Source organism: Salmo salar, chromosome ssa06, assembly GCF_905237065.1.
Source record: "Salmo salar chromosome ssa06, Ssal_v3.1, whole genome shotgun sequence".
Lineage (NCBI taxonomy): Eukaryota > Metazoa > Chordata > Actinopteri > Salmoniformes > Salmonidae > Salmo > Salmo salar.
In genome coordinates, this window is record NC_059447.1 from 46983548 (window position 1) to 47000101 (window position 16554).

A 16554-nucleotide genomic window follows, 5' to 3' on the forward strand; every position below is an offset into this window, starting at 1 on the left:
GCCGTCCAGCTCTCATTCTCCTATCATTCCCTCTGTCAGGACCCATGGATGTCCTTGTCCATCTTGTCCTTTCTTTCTCTCTCTCTCTATCTATCTCTCATTGTCTCTCTCTCTTTCTGCCTCTCTCTCCCTCTCTCTGTCTCTCTCTACCTCCCCTTGGACAGTATCTCATTCTATTGCCTCTCCATTTCCTACCCTTGGTCTTTCTCTCTTTCTTTATGGCTTTCATGTTCCCTTCATCCCTTGTTCTCTTCATCACTTTCAGTGTCATTTTTCGCTCTGTGTTTCCTTTGGAGAAAATGCTGAAACAGAGAAATGTAATAGTTGAAGGGAGGACGATGATTCTCAGTAATGGGTCTATCATGTGATGTCCCACAGCAGGCCAGACAGACGGCAACAGTAATGCCCCTACATACCCACACCTACTGCCAGGTGGCAAGGCTCAGCGCAGCACAGCTAAACAAACAAGCAAACAATGCACTGCTTTCAGTGGTTTGCTGAAACAGACTTCACCACTGTTTCACTGGATACTAATGATACAGTAAATAAACCAGGCGACAAGAAAAGGCTGGCACTCCAAAATGTACATAAAAGAAGAAGAAAACAAGATGTCACCTCGTTTGAAAGAAAAATGCTGACGCGTTTATTTAAACTGCGGTTGTTTCAAGCCTTCATATCATCCAACTTTTCATCCAGACCCACACTGTTCTGCAAAGATGACATTTGGAGATCCCACTACCTCTCATCTCACCCTGGACCAGCCGCACAGCCCTGACTTCTGCCTCTTCAAAAGCTGTCAGTTTCAAAGGGACTGAGATTTTGTCTGTTTTAGCTGAGCTTTTTTAGGACTTTTTCAAAGCTTCCCTCCATCCCTCACCCCCTGTCCCCCCTCGCTCTCTTTCGTTCCCTAAAATCCGGGTTCCTCTAAAACGTATTCAGTTTTATCCTCTCACTTTGTCTTCCTCAGAATAACTCTGTCTTTGTTATTCCAGGCAGGGAAACATGGAAATATGTAAACATATTTGTGCTTTCTTCAGCCACAAGAAGTGGCTCTCGCTAGGAAGTGTGTTATAAAGAGGAGGCCTTCGAACGACAGTCGCCCACCTGAAATGTAAAAATGAAATATGTGGTTTGGCAAGTTTTATTGCCATATTTGACATTTTGTTTCATATTAGAACTTTGTTTCAGAGTAGGCCTAGTGTGAAAATGTCAGTGTGTTCAACTAACAGACTGAGACGAACTGAAATCAAACACTCAAAAAACACTCTAAATTACTTACAACTGAACTCATTACAGTTTCAAATCAAATCAAATGTTATTTGTCACATGCTTCGTAAACAACAGGTGTAGACTAACAGTGAAATGCTTCCTTACGGGCCCTTGCCAACAATACAGAGATAAAAAAAGAGAAATAGTAGCAATTAAAAAAAATAACAACTCAAGGAATAAGTAAATATAAAATAATAACACAAGGAATAAGTACACAATGAGTAACGATAACTTGGCTATATGCACAGGGTACCAGTACCGAGTCGATGAGTAGGGAACAAGGTAAATGAGGTAGATATGTACATATACAGTGCATTTGGAAAGTATTCAGCCCTTTCCTTTTTCCACATTCTGTTCTAAAATTTATAAAAATTTAAAAAATCCTCGTCAATCTACACACAATACCTCATAATGAGAAAGCTAAAAACAGTTTTAAAAAAAATGTTTTTGCAGATTTACTACAAATAAAAAACAGAAATACCAGCTTCTGACCTGTTCCACAACAGCCCCGTCGATGTGCTTTGTGTGCTTTGTTGGGGATAAACAACACAAACACGCACCCTGTCAACAAACCGACAAGGAACTTTTGATTTTCCTATTGATACATCCATTTTCAAATAGTCAACCTCAACAAAAACCTTTCAAATTAACCAACAGAAATCTAAACAAAAAGTCATTTTGAAATCAAAGGAGCAGAGAATTCCATGAACTTCCATCAATTCCTAGACAAAACTACTCAAAAGATTTTTGATGGTGTCAGGTGCCATGCATGTTAATGACAGCTAGGGCATTGGGGTAGAGGTTGAGATTTGGAAGAGAACCGATGTAATTTCACCCTCCACCCTCCAGGGCCTGACACCTTGGGGTGAAAAAACCCCCATCAACACTGATTTTGATACAACCTGTTTATGCATCTCACCACCCTTCAGCTCGCCTTTTCGCTTCCCCCTTGCACCACCCCTCCACCCAGGGAAAGTCAGTGACCAGAAACCGGCCCGGCATTTCCTTGAAACCCCACACCAGTCCATTTTTTCTTTGCAGACCCTCAATATTAGCCCCTAAAAAATGTATCACCGACCCACTGAGCTAAAGATGGACCAGCCCATCTGGTATTTTCCAGAATTGCCCTATGGCCAGTCCGTTTCTGCCACCACTCAGGCTCCACCACTGAGCACCACTGTCATCCCTCCTTGGGAGAGCCCCAGACAACAACCAAGCACTCTATGGGGTTAAGTCAAGCCTCTTGGTGGCTTTTGGCTGCATGGCCCTGAAAGGCAGAGAGAGGAGGATGATACATTTAGTCTAAGTAAGGCTGGAGAACACAAAAGTTTAGTGGAAGAAAGGAAGAAAGGGGCCCCTTAAAAGGAGGGTGCTTTATATACCTCTTCATGCAGTGAACAGAAGGCGGAAGGGATGATATGTTGAAAGGAAAGAGAGGAGAGAGAGTTAAAAAGATAAAGTGCTTCAGCGTATTAGAATTGGACGGGGGAATAACATTCCCATGAGTGGTACCAGAGGGAATAAGGGATAGGAGAAAAAGAGGGATAAATTATAGAGTGGCAAATTGCAGAGAAGTACAGATGGGGAGGTGTTCCATATCAAAGTCATTGATTGGAAATATGTCACGATGACTCAACGACGAATCAAACTGCATGATTAACCTAATTTGAGAAATGCATGTCATTCCAGAAACAAAACTTTATCAGGTTTTTTTAAAAGTACAGCATCTGCTCTATAAACAGTCCCAAATGAGATATGGTAATAAGGTTTAATAGCTGCAGTCACTGAGGTCCCCTACAGAGCAGCAAATCCCTCCTCATCACACCATGTCCCAGTACATTTATACATGGGAACTCAGTGACCCACACCACCACCACCACCATTGCCTCCCCATCCTATCCTACAGTAAACCTGTTTATTGTTCTCTTTAAGTACAATACAGTAGCACCGCAGCCCACATCGCAGGCCCCATCTCTGCCTTCAAACCCACCTTTACAAAGGTCAACGAGTACACACACACACACGCATGCATGCACACACTGTACACACACACTGTACACACACACAATAACCCCCAAACACACACCCTTCAATAATACCTCAGACATGGAAACAGCTGATGTGTGCAGTCCACTGGTACAGCCATATTCAGTAAGACATATCTATATATGACAAGCTTTGGCGATTCCTGGGGGGGGTGTTGCCTGCGCCAGAGTGACCTAACCCACCAGCCTCTATGTTTTATGATTAATTGATGCCGAGACCCTGTTCGGATTCTTTCCCCACAAAGTAATGTAGTCTGTGTCCCAAATGACACCCTGTCCCCTATATAGTGCACTACTTTTGACCACACATACACTGTACATCTATGGGATCTTTATTTGATCACCCTTTTGTTGCTGAGAATTCACATTAAAACACGGTTATATTAACAGTATTGTACTTTTCATATAGCCTAATTTTGACCAGCTAATAGTCTAACCACCGATCAAGCAACGTTCAAACGTGCTGCATAATTATTTTGCTATGACAATAGTGGTCAAATGACGATGCTACATCTGTATATAGGAAATAGGGTGTCATTTGGGACAAACTCAAATGAACATAGAGCATAAGGTAGCCCACGGATCTCAGATTTCACAGTTATGATCAGGATCTACCTTCAGCTTTGCTTTGACTTGTGTCTGCTATATATAGATTCATTAGGGACAGACAAAGAAAGGAATAGGATAATGAAGGTGGATATAAAGCGATGGATTAAGGAAGTTGGCTGATTGTTTTAATCCCCCATGAGAAGGAAAGGTAAATGAGAGAGACTTTGAGATAGGGATGGGCATAAATAAGAAATTACAATTAGAAAATACAACTTTAAAATACCCTAAAGACAATGTATCAAAATAAAATATAAGATACTTTTGTAAAGTATTGTAGTTAATTTAAATACATGTCTTTTTTGTTATAAAGTACAAAAATACATTGCTACTAAACAGTCGAATAGAAACAACATTCTCAGTAACGGTTACAGAAACGTCTTACTTGCTATGACTGTGATATGTTGTTGTTAATCTACCTTAGTTGAATGCATTGACACTCTGGATAAGAGCGTCTGTTAAATGACAAAAATGTACTGTAAATGTATATGTGAAAATTAACAACTGCAAAGCACACTGGGTATTGTCATTGGCCTTGTTTCAGGGCGGCGCTCATTAGAATAATACTCAGCATGCCTTGCAATTGTTCATTTTTACATATACTGTACATTTACAGTATACTTTAATTTAGCAGATAGTCTTATCACACCATAGTGCCATCATACTTTTTATAACAATGTAGGGTGAAAGGGGGCCACAAAATGTTTCACTTCTATAAGGAAATGGTATAGAAAAGTATTTTGTATTTTGAAAATTACAGCTTTTGAAAATATCTTGTTACAAAATACATTGGACTGTAGTTCAGCCCAGTGTAATACGACATACAAAATACTCAGAAGTAATTCCAATACTGTACGTATTTCAAATACATGTAACAGAACTACTACCCATCTCTGCTTTGAGAATGGTTAAGTGTGAGAGACAGGGGAAGTTGGAGAGAAATGAGAGCTTAGGAGATGAAGAGAGTGACAGAAAGAGGTGGAAAGAGAGAGATATATAAACACAGAAAGAGAGAGTTTGTGAGAAAGATAAATATCAAAAGAGGATCTAAGGACAGAGCCGCCTGAGCGGGAGGCGTGAGAAAAGAAGGTAAGAAAACCAGATGCGTGGAGGGAAGGCGAGAAAGAGAGAGAGTAAAGAAAAAGGTGTCAGGTGGAATGGGTGCTGGAGACTGAGCAGGTGATTATTAATAGCAGGGGTTTGATTAGTTAAGTGTGGTTAAGGGAAGCGATAGGGTTTCCATCTTTCCCTCCTAAAATAGGCGGAGGGGAGGGGTATAAAAAAGAAAGGAGTGGACCCTTGTCTCTTTATCAGACCTCCCTATCTCTCTGGCCCCTTTCTCCATCTCCTCCATACTACTCCTCACCTTAACTCAGGTAAGGCTGCGTGCTTTGGTCAACAACCAGGGTTGGGGTCAATTCCATTTTAATTCAGCCAATTCAGGAAGTAAACATTGGGATTTCAGTTTACTTCCTGAATTGATTGAATTGACATGGAATTGACCTAGTAATAACATGGAAAAGGCTTCATAAATTGGTCACCACAGTAGAGAATATCTATAATTCAATTTTAGGCCATTTTGCAGTACACTTACTAACAGCTACTTTGGGGGAAAAAATGACAAAAATGATATGCAAAGTTGTGAGGGTAAGATCTTGTTTAAGTATGTAGGTAGTTATGTGTTGGAAAATAGCATGAGCAGGTGCAATTTGTGGTGTTAGTTAATTGTATAATGGGAATGGCTGCTGTATAGAGAATATGAACCAAACGACCAAACCTTTCAACAATGATATAGAGGACATTAACTAAGTATGGTGCAAATTGCTGACACTGTGAAAAAGTATTTAGTTATTACATTTTTTAACAAAGATGCCTCTCGGGACCATAACCTTCCCATAACCACATAACATTCTGTATGTGATTACGTTGAGTATGATTAGTGCATTTGATACTCATATCTCCATGTTAATGCATATTCATGGAGTCAGTGAACTGTTTTAGTGGCTATAGCCTCTGTGACAAATAATGTATGCATCCCAAATGGTACCCTATTCCCTATAGTACACTACTTTTGTCCTAGGCCCAAAAGGGCTCTGGTAAAAAGTAGCGCACTATATAAGGGATATGGTGCCATTTGCTATTAATACAATGTGTTGTTTGTGTGTCATGATGAAATATGACCTCAAGACTTCAGATGTTGCTTTAAATGCTAACGGATAGCTTAAGCGATTGACGTATTTTTATTTATTTAATAATATTATATTACTCTGTTTGTGTTTTATTTAAATGTCTCGTGACGTGGTTTCGTTATTGACATGTTTGGCATTTGCATGTAGATGATTGATTGTCCCATTGTTCCAGATGTAATTATGAGACGATGTGATTAGTTGATTAGATAAGATTACATTATTATTCTGCGAGTCATGAGAATTTGTGAGAATTTCAATAAGCATTTTTCTACGGCTGGCCATGCTTTCCACCTGGCTACCCCTACCGCGGTCAACAGCACTGCACCCCCCACAGTTACTCGCCAAAGCCTTCCCCATTTCTCCTTCTCCCAAATCCAGTCAGCTGATGTTCTGAAAGAGCTGCAAAATCTGGACCCCTACAAATCAGCCGGGTTAGACAATCTGGACCCTTTCTTTCTAAAATTATCTGCAGAAATTGTTGCAACCCCTATTACTAGCCTGTTCAACCTCTCTTTCGTGTCGTCTGAGATTCCCAAAGATTGGAAAGCAGCTGCTGTCATCCCCCTCTTCAAAGGAGGGGACACTCTTGACCCAAACTGCTACAGACCTATATCTATCCTACCCTACCTTTCTAAGGTCTTCGAAAAAAGCCAAGTCAACAAACAGATTACTGACCATTTCGAATCCCACCGCACCTTCTCCACTATGCAATCTGGTTTCAGAGCTGGTCATGGGTGCACCTCAGCCACGCTCAAGGTCGTAAACGATATCATAACCGCCATCGATAAGAAACAATACTGTGCTGCCGTATTCATTGACCTGGCCAAGGCTTTCGACTCTGTCAATCACCACAACCTCATCGGCAGACTCAATAGCCTTGGTTTCTCAAATGATTGCCTCGCCTGGTTCACCAACTACTTCTCTGATAGAGTTCAATGTGTCAAATCGGATGACCTGTTGTCCGGGCCTCTGGTAGTCTCTATGGGGGTGCCACAGGGTTCAATTCTTGGGCCAAATCTTTTCTCTGTATACATCAATGATTTCGCTCTTGCTGCTGGTGAGTCTCTGATCCACCTCTAAGCAGACAACACCATTCTGTATACTTCTGGCCCTTCTTTGGACACTGTGTTAACAACCCTCCAGACGAGCTTCAATGCCATACAACTCTCCTTCCGTGGCCTCCAACTACTCTTAAATACAAGTAAAACTAAATGCATGCTCTTCAACCGATCACTGCCTGCACCTGCCCGCCCGTCCAGCATCACTACTCTGGACGGTTCTGACTTAGAATATGTGGACAACTACAAATACCTAGGTGTCTGGTTAGACTGAAAGCTCTCCTTCCAGACTCACATCAAACATCTCCAATCCAAAGTTAAATCTAGAATTGGCTTCCTATTTCGCAACAAAGAATCCTTCACTCATGCTGCCAAACATACTCTCGTAAAACTGACCATCCTACCGATCCTCGACTTCGGCGATGTCATTTACAAAATAGCCTCCAATACCCTACTCAATAAACTGGATGCAGTCTATCACAGTGCCATCCGTTTTGTCACCAAAGCCCCATATACTACCCATGACTGCGACCTGTACGCTCTCGTTGGCTGGCCCTCGCTTCATACTCGTCGCCAAACCCACTGGCTCCAGGCCATCTACAAGACCCTGCTAGGTAAAGTACCCCCTTATCTCCGCACACTGGTCACCATAGCAGCACCCACCGGTAGCACGCGCTCCAGCAGGTATATCTCTCTGGTCACCCCCCAAAGCCAATTCCTCCTTTGGCCGTCTCTCTTTCCAGTTCTCTGCTGCCAATGACTGGAACGAACTACAAAAATCTCTGAAACTGGAAACACTTATCTCCCTCACTAGCTTTAAGCACCAGCTGTCAGAGCAGCTCACAGATCACTGCATCTCTACATAGCCCTTCTATAATTTAGCCCAAACAACTACCGCTTCCCCTACTGTATTTATTTATTTATTTTGCTCCTTTGCACCACATTATTTCTATTTCTACTTTGCACTTTCTTCCACTACAAATCTACCATTCCAGTGCTTTACTTGCTATATTGTATTTACTTTGCCACCATGGCCTTTTTTGCCTTTACCTCCCTTATCTCACCTCATTTGCTCACATTGTATATTTACTTATTTTTCTACTGTATTATTGACTGTGTTTGTTTTACTCCATGTGTAACTCTGTGTTGTTGTATGTGTCGAACTGCTTTGCTTTATCTTGGCCAGTTCGCAATTGTAAATGAGAACTTGTTCTCAACTTGCCTACCTGGTTAAATAAAGGTGAAATAAAAAAATAATTCTGCGAGTCATAGCGGTACCTTTGTGTGCCATCCAGGAGAGTCCCTACTACTACGCAATGTAAGCTAGACCTGGGTTCAGATACTATATGAAATATTTTTTGCATTATCCTACCTGGATAGCCAGGTGGGCAAGGTTGCACTGGGACCGCTCTATTGGTTCCATTGCTACAGTCACATTTAGTCAAGTACAGATAAAGTATTTTTTAAGTATTTGAACTCAGGTCTGATTGTTTAGTTGTAGTGTCGCAGTACAGTAGGTAGGCAGCTCAGCAGTTATTTTCAGCACATGCTGTCACATAACATAATGGACTTTGGTGTTATGTCCAAAGATGATCTCCCACAATTCATCTGGGTGTTGTTTTTATGGCCATGCCGCTGTTACCATGACAAGAGAGGCTAGCATTTGTTCTGATGAATTGCAAACATTAGATTGGATACATAGCACAAGATAGCAGCCATAAATAAAGACATCATTACCGTTGGAGCTACAACACTGTGTTGTAGCCACCCAGTTGAGCTGTTCTGTACACAATTTCAACTATTCAGTTACAAATTGACTATGATTCTGAATCAAAATCCTCCAATAAAATGTTTCTGCTGTACAGAAGGCTTAAACAAGCACAGTCCCCAATTTGTGTTTAAATCACTCTGATTCACTTGCGTAGTGGGCATTTAAATGTAAAATTAATTGTAAGTAAGAGCCCTACAAGGTATATGAATCCAGACACACAATGTTGCAAAACATTATCTCACCAACAGCACACAGACATACATACATGTATATGCATGTACATAAACACACACACAAACTCATCCCCGCCCCATGAGAGCGAGCATGCACGCACACAGACACACACACACACACACACACACACACACACACACACACACACACACACACACACACACACACACACACACACACACACACACACACACCCCTGACTATGTGCACACCTAACCTATACCAAGCACACAGATCAAATCTAAGTTCACACACGTCACAGACATATCAGCAAAGCCACACATTCATACATACAAACACACACCCTCACTCACACACTGACACTACAAACGACCGCATACGAACATACACATGCTATAGTAAACTGAGATCGAGGGGGCTTAACTTAAGGGGCTCGAGTTTCTTGAGACGCTAGTACATTCTCCCTTGATCGTTGATCCGTCGCCACATCCGGCCTGCCTAGACCCAGAACCCCTCTTCCAAACACACACGCACACTCACACACACGCACACGCACACACACACACCATGCAGCTGTTGTAATGAAGGAAAGGAGTCGGTCCGTTCTCATGAGGCACGGTTGGGTTTCCCTCACCTCTGGGTGAGAAGAAGGGCACAGCCGGCTCTCATGCAGGAAAAAAGTATAAAGGTTTCATATTTATACTTTTCATTGGAGCCAAAGGGTAAGTCAAACTTAGGAGTGTTAGAAAGAGGTTGGGTGAAAGGAAGTGCTAGATCTCACTAAGATGAGGCTGACTGTTGAGGCATTCGCATAGGACAAACTGTGGAAAGAGGCTAACTACTAAATAGGATCTTGTAGGCTCCTATAGAGAGCAATAGTAATGGCATGTTTTTGTAGGCACTAACTCCACCATGGCTCATTGGCCAAAGCCTATGGAGAAATTAATGTTTTTTTTGACGGGTTTTGGATAAACTGCAAAAATAAGGTCTGTGGTAAACACAGGCTTAGGAGACTTTATACGTTTTGTTCTATGAGCTAATCTTCATCAGCTAATTATGTAATCAGCATTTATGTAATCAAAACAAGCACATTAACCACATAACACTTACAGAAAAACCACATGCATTTCACGTGATCACATGTGAAAACGTGTTATCGTGTGATCACATAGTCACATGTGATAACATGGGACCATGTAAACACATGCAAAATCATGATCTCGTGAAATAAATGACAACATGGGAATGCCAAATTTCAACATGTGATACGATAAAACTACACGTGACAACGTGTGAAAACCCAGGTGTCAAATGTCATTGAGAATATTTTACTTTAAACGGCATAATTGACATGCATTCCATTTTTTATAAAAACATGTTTTACTAGACAAGTCAGTTAGGAACAAATTCTTATTTTCAATGACGGCCTAGGAACAGTGGGTTAACTGCCTTGTTCAGGGGCAGAATGACAGATTTTTACGTTGTCAGCTCAGGGATTCGATCTTGCAACCTTTTGGTTACTAGTCCAATGCTCTAACCACTAGGCTACCTGCCGCTAATTTAAACAGTCATGGTCCCCTGCAGGTTTTGTCTAGTTCCCAGGACATTCCCAATAACCTTTGTAGAACATTGTGTCTTGGTCCCCTGCATTACTTGGAACTAAACCTAATTTGGGATTTGAACTCAGAACTGCTTGGTTGGTAGGTACCTGAAGTGCCTCCTGCACTAAAAACACTTGACATCGAGTATACATTAATGTTTTGGGGATTTAAACTTGCAACCGCTTGGTTGAGGGCATCAATGTTTCTGCAGTGCCACCAGGTTCATACTTATGGCTTGGAACGTGTTAAGACACACCAAAAAATTAAGGTAGTGTTGTTCCCTGTGGTACAAAAAAAGTCGAAAAAGCTTCATTAAGCTACAAAAGAGTGTCAGTGCGCAACCTTAACATGTGTTGACAATACAACAGAACAGATGAACCGGAACGACATTTACTTTCACAGGTGGCCAAAAAGAACTGAACACCACGCCTCCAGGATTCTGATCTGACCTGATGGATCATAGCTCAATAACCCAACTAAGTGACCCAACTGGCTGGGTCAAAAATAACACAGCATGTGTCTGTCCACTATGGGTTGCTTTTAACCCAGCATTTTTTTTAAAGTGCAGTCGTAATTATACCTAGAAAAAATTAACATTATACTAGATTATCTGCAGATGTACCCTAAAAGATATTGACCAGTACCCAGGGCCAGATTAAGAAATCTGGCAAAGTTATGCTCTCTGATGTATTTTGAACATTGAGGATGGGCTCCTGTGGTTGGATAAAAAAATAGATATATTGTGGCAAACCTCTTCAAAGTTAGGAGCGTTTGTCACAAATTACGTGGGAAACTGTCACCAAAGTCAGCCCAGAATGAAAGTTCTTTCGAACATGACAGTATCTGTGTGTTTGTTTCGCTGTCCTGGTCCACCCAGGCCGCAGGTAAGGTCAAGGATAGCAGGGTTCGGTACACAAATCTGGTTCTCGGTAGGTCCAGGTCTAAACGCCAACAGGTAAGTCCAAAACAGTCCAGCTCGTACACGGTAAATCCAGCCAATGTAGATTGTCTCTTTCTCTATGGTTCATAGATCCTTCCCGCCCTCTCTCTCTCTTCCTGGTTTTTCTTGACCTTTTATCTGTGGGTCGGCTCCACCTTCTGAGGGTTCCCCTTGCTTCTGGGAATTGTAGTTTTGGCAGTCGGCCATTTTGTGATCTGTAGTTCTGATCGGGGTGGCCATTTTAGTGATCGGGCAGAGCCCGTTTATTAGTTCTGCCCTCACATATCTGCCATTTATCACTCGACCCCCTTCTTTGCCACAATATATATAATAATTGTTTTTGCCTCTTGGGTCTGTTATGGGCTTGGGCCATGCCCCTGACTCACACAATTGACCAGTCACATGTATCTCCTCCCCCGATCTAACGATTAGCAGAGTGGCACCAGGCAGCAGAAGGCTATCTACACTCATTGACAGTTGGCTCCAGAATCCTCCTGTGGTTGGCGGTTGCAGAATATTATATATATGTATAATATATACTGTGTTTTTTGGGTAAACAAATCAAATCAAATGTATTTATATAGCCCTTCTTACATCAGCTGATATCTCAAAGTGCTGTACAGCAACCCAGCCTAAAACCCCAAACAGCAAGTAATGCAGGTGTAGAAGCACGGTGGCTAGGAAAAACTCCCTAGAAAGGCCAAAACCTAGGAAGAAACCTAGAAAGGAACCAGGCTATGAGGGGTGGCCAGTCCTCTTCTGGCTGTGCCGGGTGGAGATTATAACAGAACATGGCCAAGATGTTCAAATGTTCATAAATGACCAGCCGGCTCTGCCAGTACCATGTGAATTCCTATGTGTACCTCTGAAGGTACCTTATGTGTACCTTTGACCTTGTATTCTTGCCTATTAATCTGTGGCCACAGATATGGTTGTGTAGCAGGAAATTCAGATTGCTGGCATCCCCATTACGGAAAAAACGTTTTCACATGATCTCACATGTGAAATGGTGTGTTTTTCTGTAAGGGAAAGGCTTCATAATTCATAAAGGTAATCTTAACTAGCTGATATCTTATAGAACAAAAAGTACAAGATCTCCTAAGCCTGTAATAAACTCAGATGTTATTTTAGGCGTTTACCCCAAAACCCCATTCTTTCCCTATTAATTTCCCCCATAGGAACGGCCGAACGAACCAGAGGCAATGCATTTCCATTTTTTAGGACTACAAGCTGGCGAACTCTGTTGTTCTATATATGTCTAGCTGGCCTTTTCACTCATTTATCCCATGAGCCTTTGCTGCAGCAGTGTCTTAGGGAAATATCTTAGAGCACCCTACTTGGCCCTGCGGTCCTAACGCCCTGGAGCAGGGCCACCCCTCGGGGGCCATTACAGACGTAAACTTATCCAAAAATAGACTTAAATATTGCCCTCGCACGATATCATAGGAAGGCCGCCACATGGCAACCACACCTCAACCTACTAATCCGTTCCTCAATAACCCCTTAGTCAACACCACTCACTCCCCAACTCTCCTCCTCCTTTCCTCTCCTCCTCCTCTCCTCTTCTGGGAGACAGATGGGAGCTGGGGGGGGGGATTAGGAAGGGTAAAGTGATACATTTGTAAGTGAGAAGCAATTGACTTCAATGGCACACAGGGTTGGACACACAGGACCAAGAGGTTTGGACACACAGCTCGCCTTTCAAAGTGTGAGACATAAGGAGCCCCCTGTCCGCACTATTACTCTACACAGCTCTAACTCTGTGGTGTGTCCAACGGCCTCCTAGCTCCACAGCTCTCGTTCTTGTTCTATGGTATGTCAGACACAGCACAAGGCACAGATCCTATGGTGCTAACCCTACTGAGTAGACACCTGGAGACCAGCCACGTTTCTCTTTTCATACCCCCAACCTCAACCCGCTCCCAAAAAACACACACAAACTAAATGGAGAGCTGAGCACCCCCACCCCTCCTCCATTTTCTCCTCCTCCCTCCTCTCCCTCCTCTCCTTCCTTTCTAATTCGTTCTCTCAATATCTCGCACTCGCCCTGATTTCTTGCTCCAGTTCACAAGTCTCAGCAGTGTAATATGTTCCCTTTGCGCTCATGTACCCTCGTGTTTAACTTTGTTCCCTCCTTTTCTTGTAATCCTCCCCCCCCCCCCCCTCTTTCCTGACATTCCAGCTGCTGAGATGGCAATGAACAGCATTCTCAACGCTGCCGACATCAAGAAAGCCCTAGAGGCATTCGCAGGTGACCAAACACCTTTTACTCCATTTCATTTTCTTACATCACATTTAGGAACAGTTTCCCAGACATACATTAAACCTAGTCCAGGACTAAGAAGCACTCTCAATGAAGATTCTCCATTGAAAGTTTTCCTGTTTTGCAGGACTAGGCTTAATCTGTGTATGGGAAACCGTCCCATAATGTGTAAACAAGAAAACACTGAATAGAGGCAAAATAAATGGCTAATAATACTTAGTAAAGGTATATTTCACTTTTTGTATTGCACGTTAGTGGCGAATATGTGTTCTCTCTACTAGAGTGTTAACAGGAGGAGCCCCTTGGTCCAACATACACATCGGATGCGTCCCAAATGGCACCCTATTCCCTATAGTGCCCTCCTTTTGACCAGAACCTCATGTGTCCTGGTCAAAAGTAGTACACTATGTAGCAAATAGGTTGCCATTTGGGATCAACACATTTTTACATAATTATGATACTGTAATAGCACATCATATCTGACATAATTCTGATAGTGTAATAACTGATATTGTGCAACACATATGCCAGAGGATGCCAGCTAGTCCTGGGGTTGGCACAGTCCTCTAACCTATAGAATTGATATGACCACTGGCACAACACATGCTCTGAATCCACACACGCACATACACTCAGACAAACGCTGTATCATAGTGTAAAAATAGTAATTTCTTAATGATTGTTTGGCATTAACGTTTAGCCTCTGGAGTGTTGCTGTTTTTTGTACTTTGTACTTTGTGTGTGTGTGCAAGCATCCTTGCATGCGTGCCTGTCTGTCTGCGTGTGTTTGTATGTACGTACGTGTGTGTGTCTGCCTCCATTTGTGTTTGTACTCTAGTGTGTGTGTGTGTGTGTGTGTGTGTGTGTGTGTGTGTGTGTGTGTGTGTGTGTGTGTGTGTGTGTGTTCACTAAACTGTGTGTGTATTATGCCGTGCAGCGGCTGACTCTTTTGACCATAAGAAATTCTTTGAGATGGTGGGTCTGAAGGCCAAGTCAGCTGAGGATGTGAAGAAAGCCTTCCTGGTGCTGGACGCTGACGCCAGCGGATTCATAGAGGAGGAGGAGCTCAAGTAAGAGACACACACACACACACACACACACACACACACACACACACACACACACACACACACACACACACACACACACACACACACACACACACACACACACACAGGGAGACACACAGAGAGACACACACAGAGACAGAGAAAGACAGACAGAGAGAGAAACACACCAACACTTTGACTGACTACACACTCCGTGATTTATTAAACAATATACAGTGCGTGGTGACTGACCAGTGATCACGTGGACATGCATTTCCATCCTATATACACACACAAACACTCATGGTTAACTGTTTAGGCACCAGAGAATTCCTAGTAGTTGTACTGTCTGTACTCAAGTCTCTCTGCCCTCTTCCTGTTGTCCATAGGTTTGTACTGAAGGGATTTGCCTCAGACGGCAGGGACCTGACCGACAAAGAAACCAAAGCATTCTTAAACGAAGCTGACAAGGATGGAGACGGCATGATCGGCATCGAGGGTAAATAAACTATTTCTCTGACCGACGGACACATCTACACACCTGTATCATCATAGTGTAATCAGATTTTCCACAGCGTCTACAGAGTGCTCTAACCTCTTGTCTTTTCTTGTTCTCTTTCAGAGTTCGTTGCCCTGGTGCACGAGTAATAGACACCTTCCTAAACCGACTAGTGCTCCACCACCCAGCCCCGATACTCCCCCTCTTCCAGTCTGCAGCCGACCCCCACACGCGACCCTTCCTCCCCCACCTCATCCCTCCACCTGCCCTCACTGACACCCAGCTCTCTTCCACTCAAGCGCACGACTACTACTGCCCTGGAGGAAGGGTGTCGTGGCTCCCGCCCCCACCCCGCTAACTTACCCCTCTCCCCCACTCCCACTCCCACCCACAACCCCAACCTATTTATTTTTTCCTTTTTATACAAACGTATGTATTTCTGTTTATGTATAGTTATCAGAACGCCTGAAAGGCCAATAACCTCATGTTAAAATAATAATGTAGATATTTCAAAATGAGAGAAAGTCATATCTCCTTTGGGTTGATTTTACTTCACCCCCCTTTTTCTCTCTCCCTCTTCCCCCACTCTTTCTCTTTCTCTGTCACTTGTTTCTGTCTCTTTCTATCTCTATTTCAACTTTCTGGCACTGCTCTCCTCCTTTCCTTTCCTCCCCATCCCTCCATCCCTCTCTCCTTTGGTAATGAGCTGTTGTAAAAACACACCAAAAGATGAAACTGTGAAAGAACAAAATAAAATAAAATATAAAAATGCCTCAAGAACAACTGACTCACTCATTCCTTTAAGGTCTCCTCTGTTTGTCTCCTTTCTTCTCCAATTGGTAGTGCTGAGCGATTAGTACTTTTTGAGGTCGGTTCGGTTTCAGTTTGATTACAAAAAAGTAATCACGGTTTTCGATTTTGGTTTCGATAATATATTTTGCCTTTTACTGCAGTGGGCTAAATCAGAGTCACACAGAGTGTTGGTAGTCTTAAACAAATCTACTTTGAAACAAAAGTGTACCCCTCATTCACATGTTTATGAAATGTATTACATTTTGAGTTTTCATCC

General features: G+C 42.6%; 1 protein-coding gene across 4 annotated transcripts in view; it reads left to right on the plus strand.

The window, feature by feature from the left end:
* The window catches only part of LOC106607439 (parvalbumin-7), a 51527-nt gene extending 35265 nt beyond the window's left edge, over positions 1–16262 (plus strand). The window contains exons 1-5 of one of the 4 annotated variants that reach the window (XM_014204378.2): positions 4044–4071; positions 13857–13925; positions 14875–15007; positions 15376–15485; positions 15609–16262. In XM_014204378.2, coding sequence (XP_014059853.1) covers positions 4059–4071; positions 13857–13925; positions 14875–15007; positions 15376–15485; positions 15609–15634 — 351 coding nt within the window. In that variant the 5' untranslated portion in view covers positions 4044–4058 and the 3' untranslated portion in view covers positions 15635–16262. Of the gene's footprint in view, positions 1–4043; positions 4072–5146; positions 5297–9717; positions 9856–13856; positions 13926–14874; positions 15008–15375; positions 15486–15608 lie in introns of those variants that run through there. The other 3 variants (XM_014204379.2, XM_014204377.2, XM_014204380.2) reach the window with 3 other exon arrangements.
* The last annotated feature ends 292 nt before the right edge of the window (positions 16263–16554 follow it).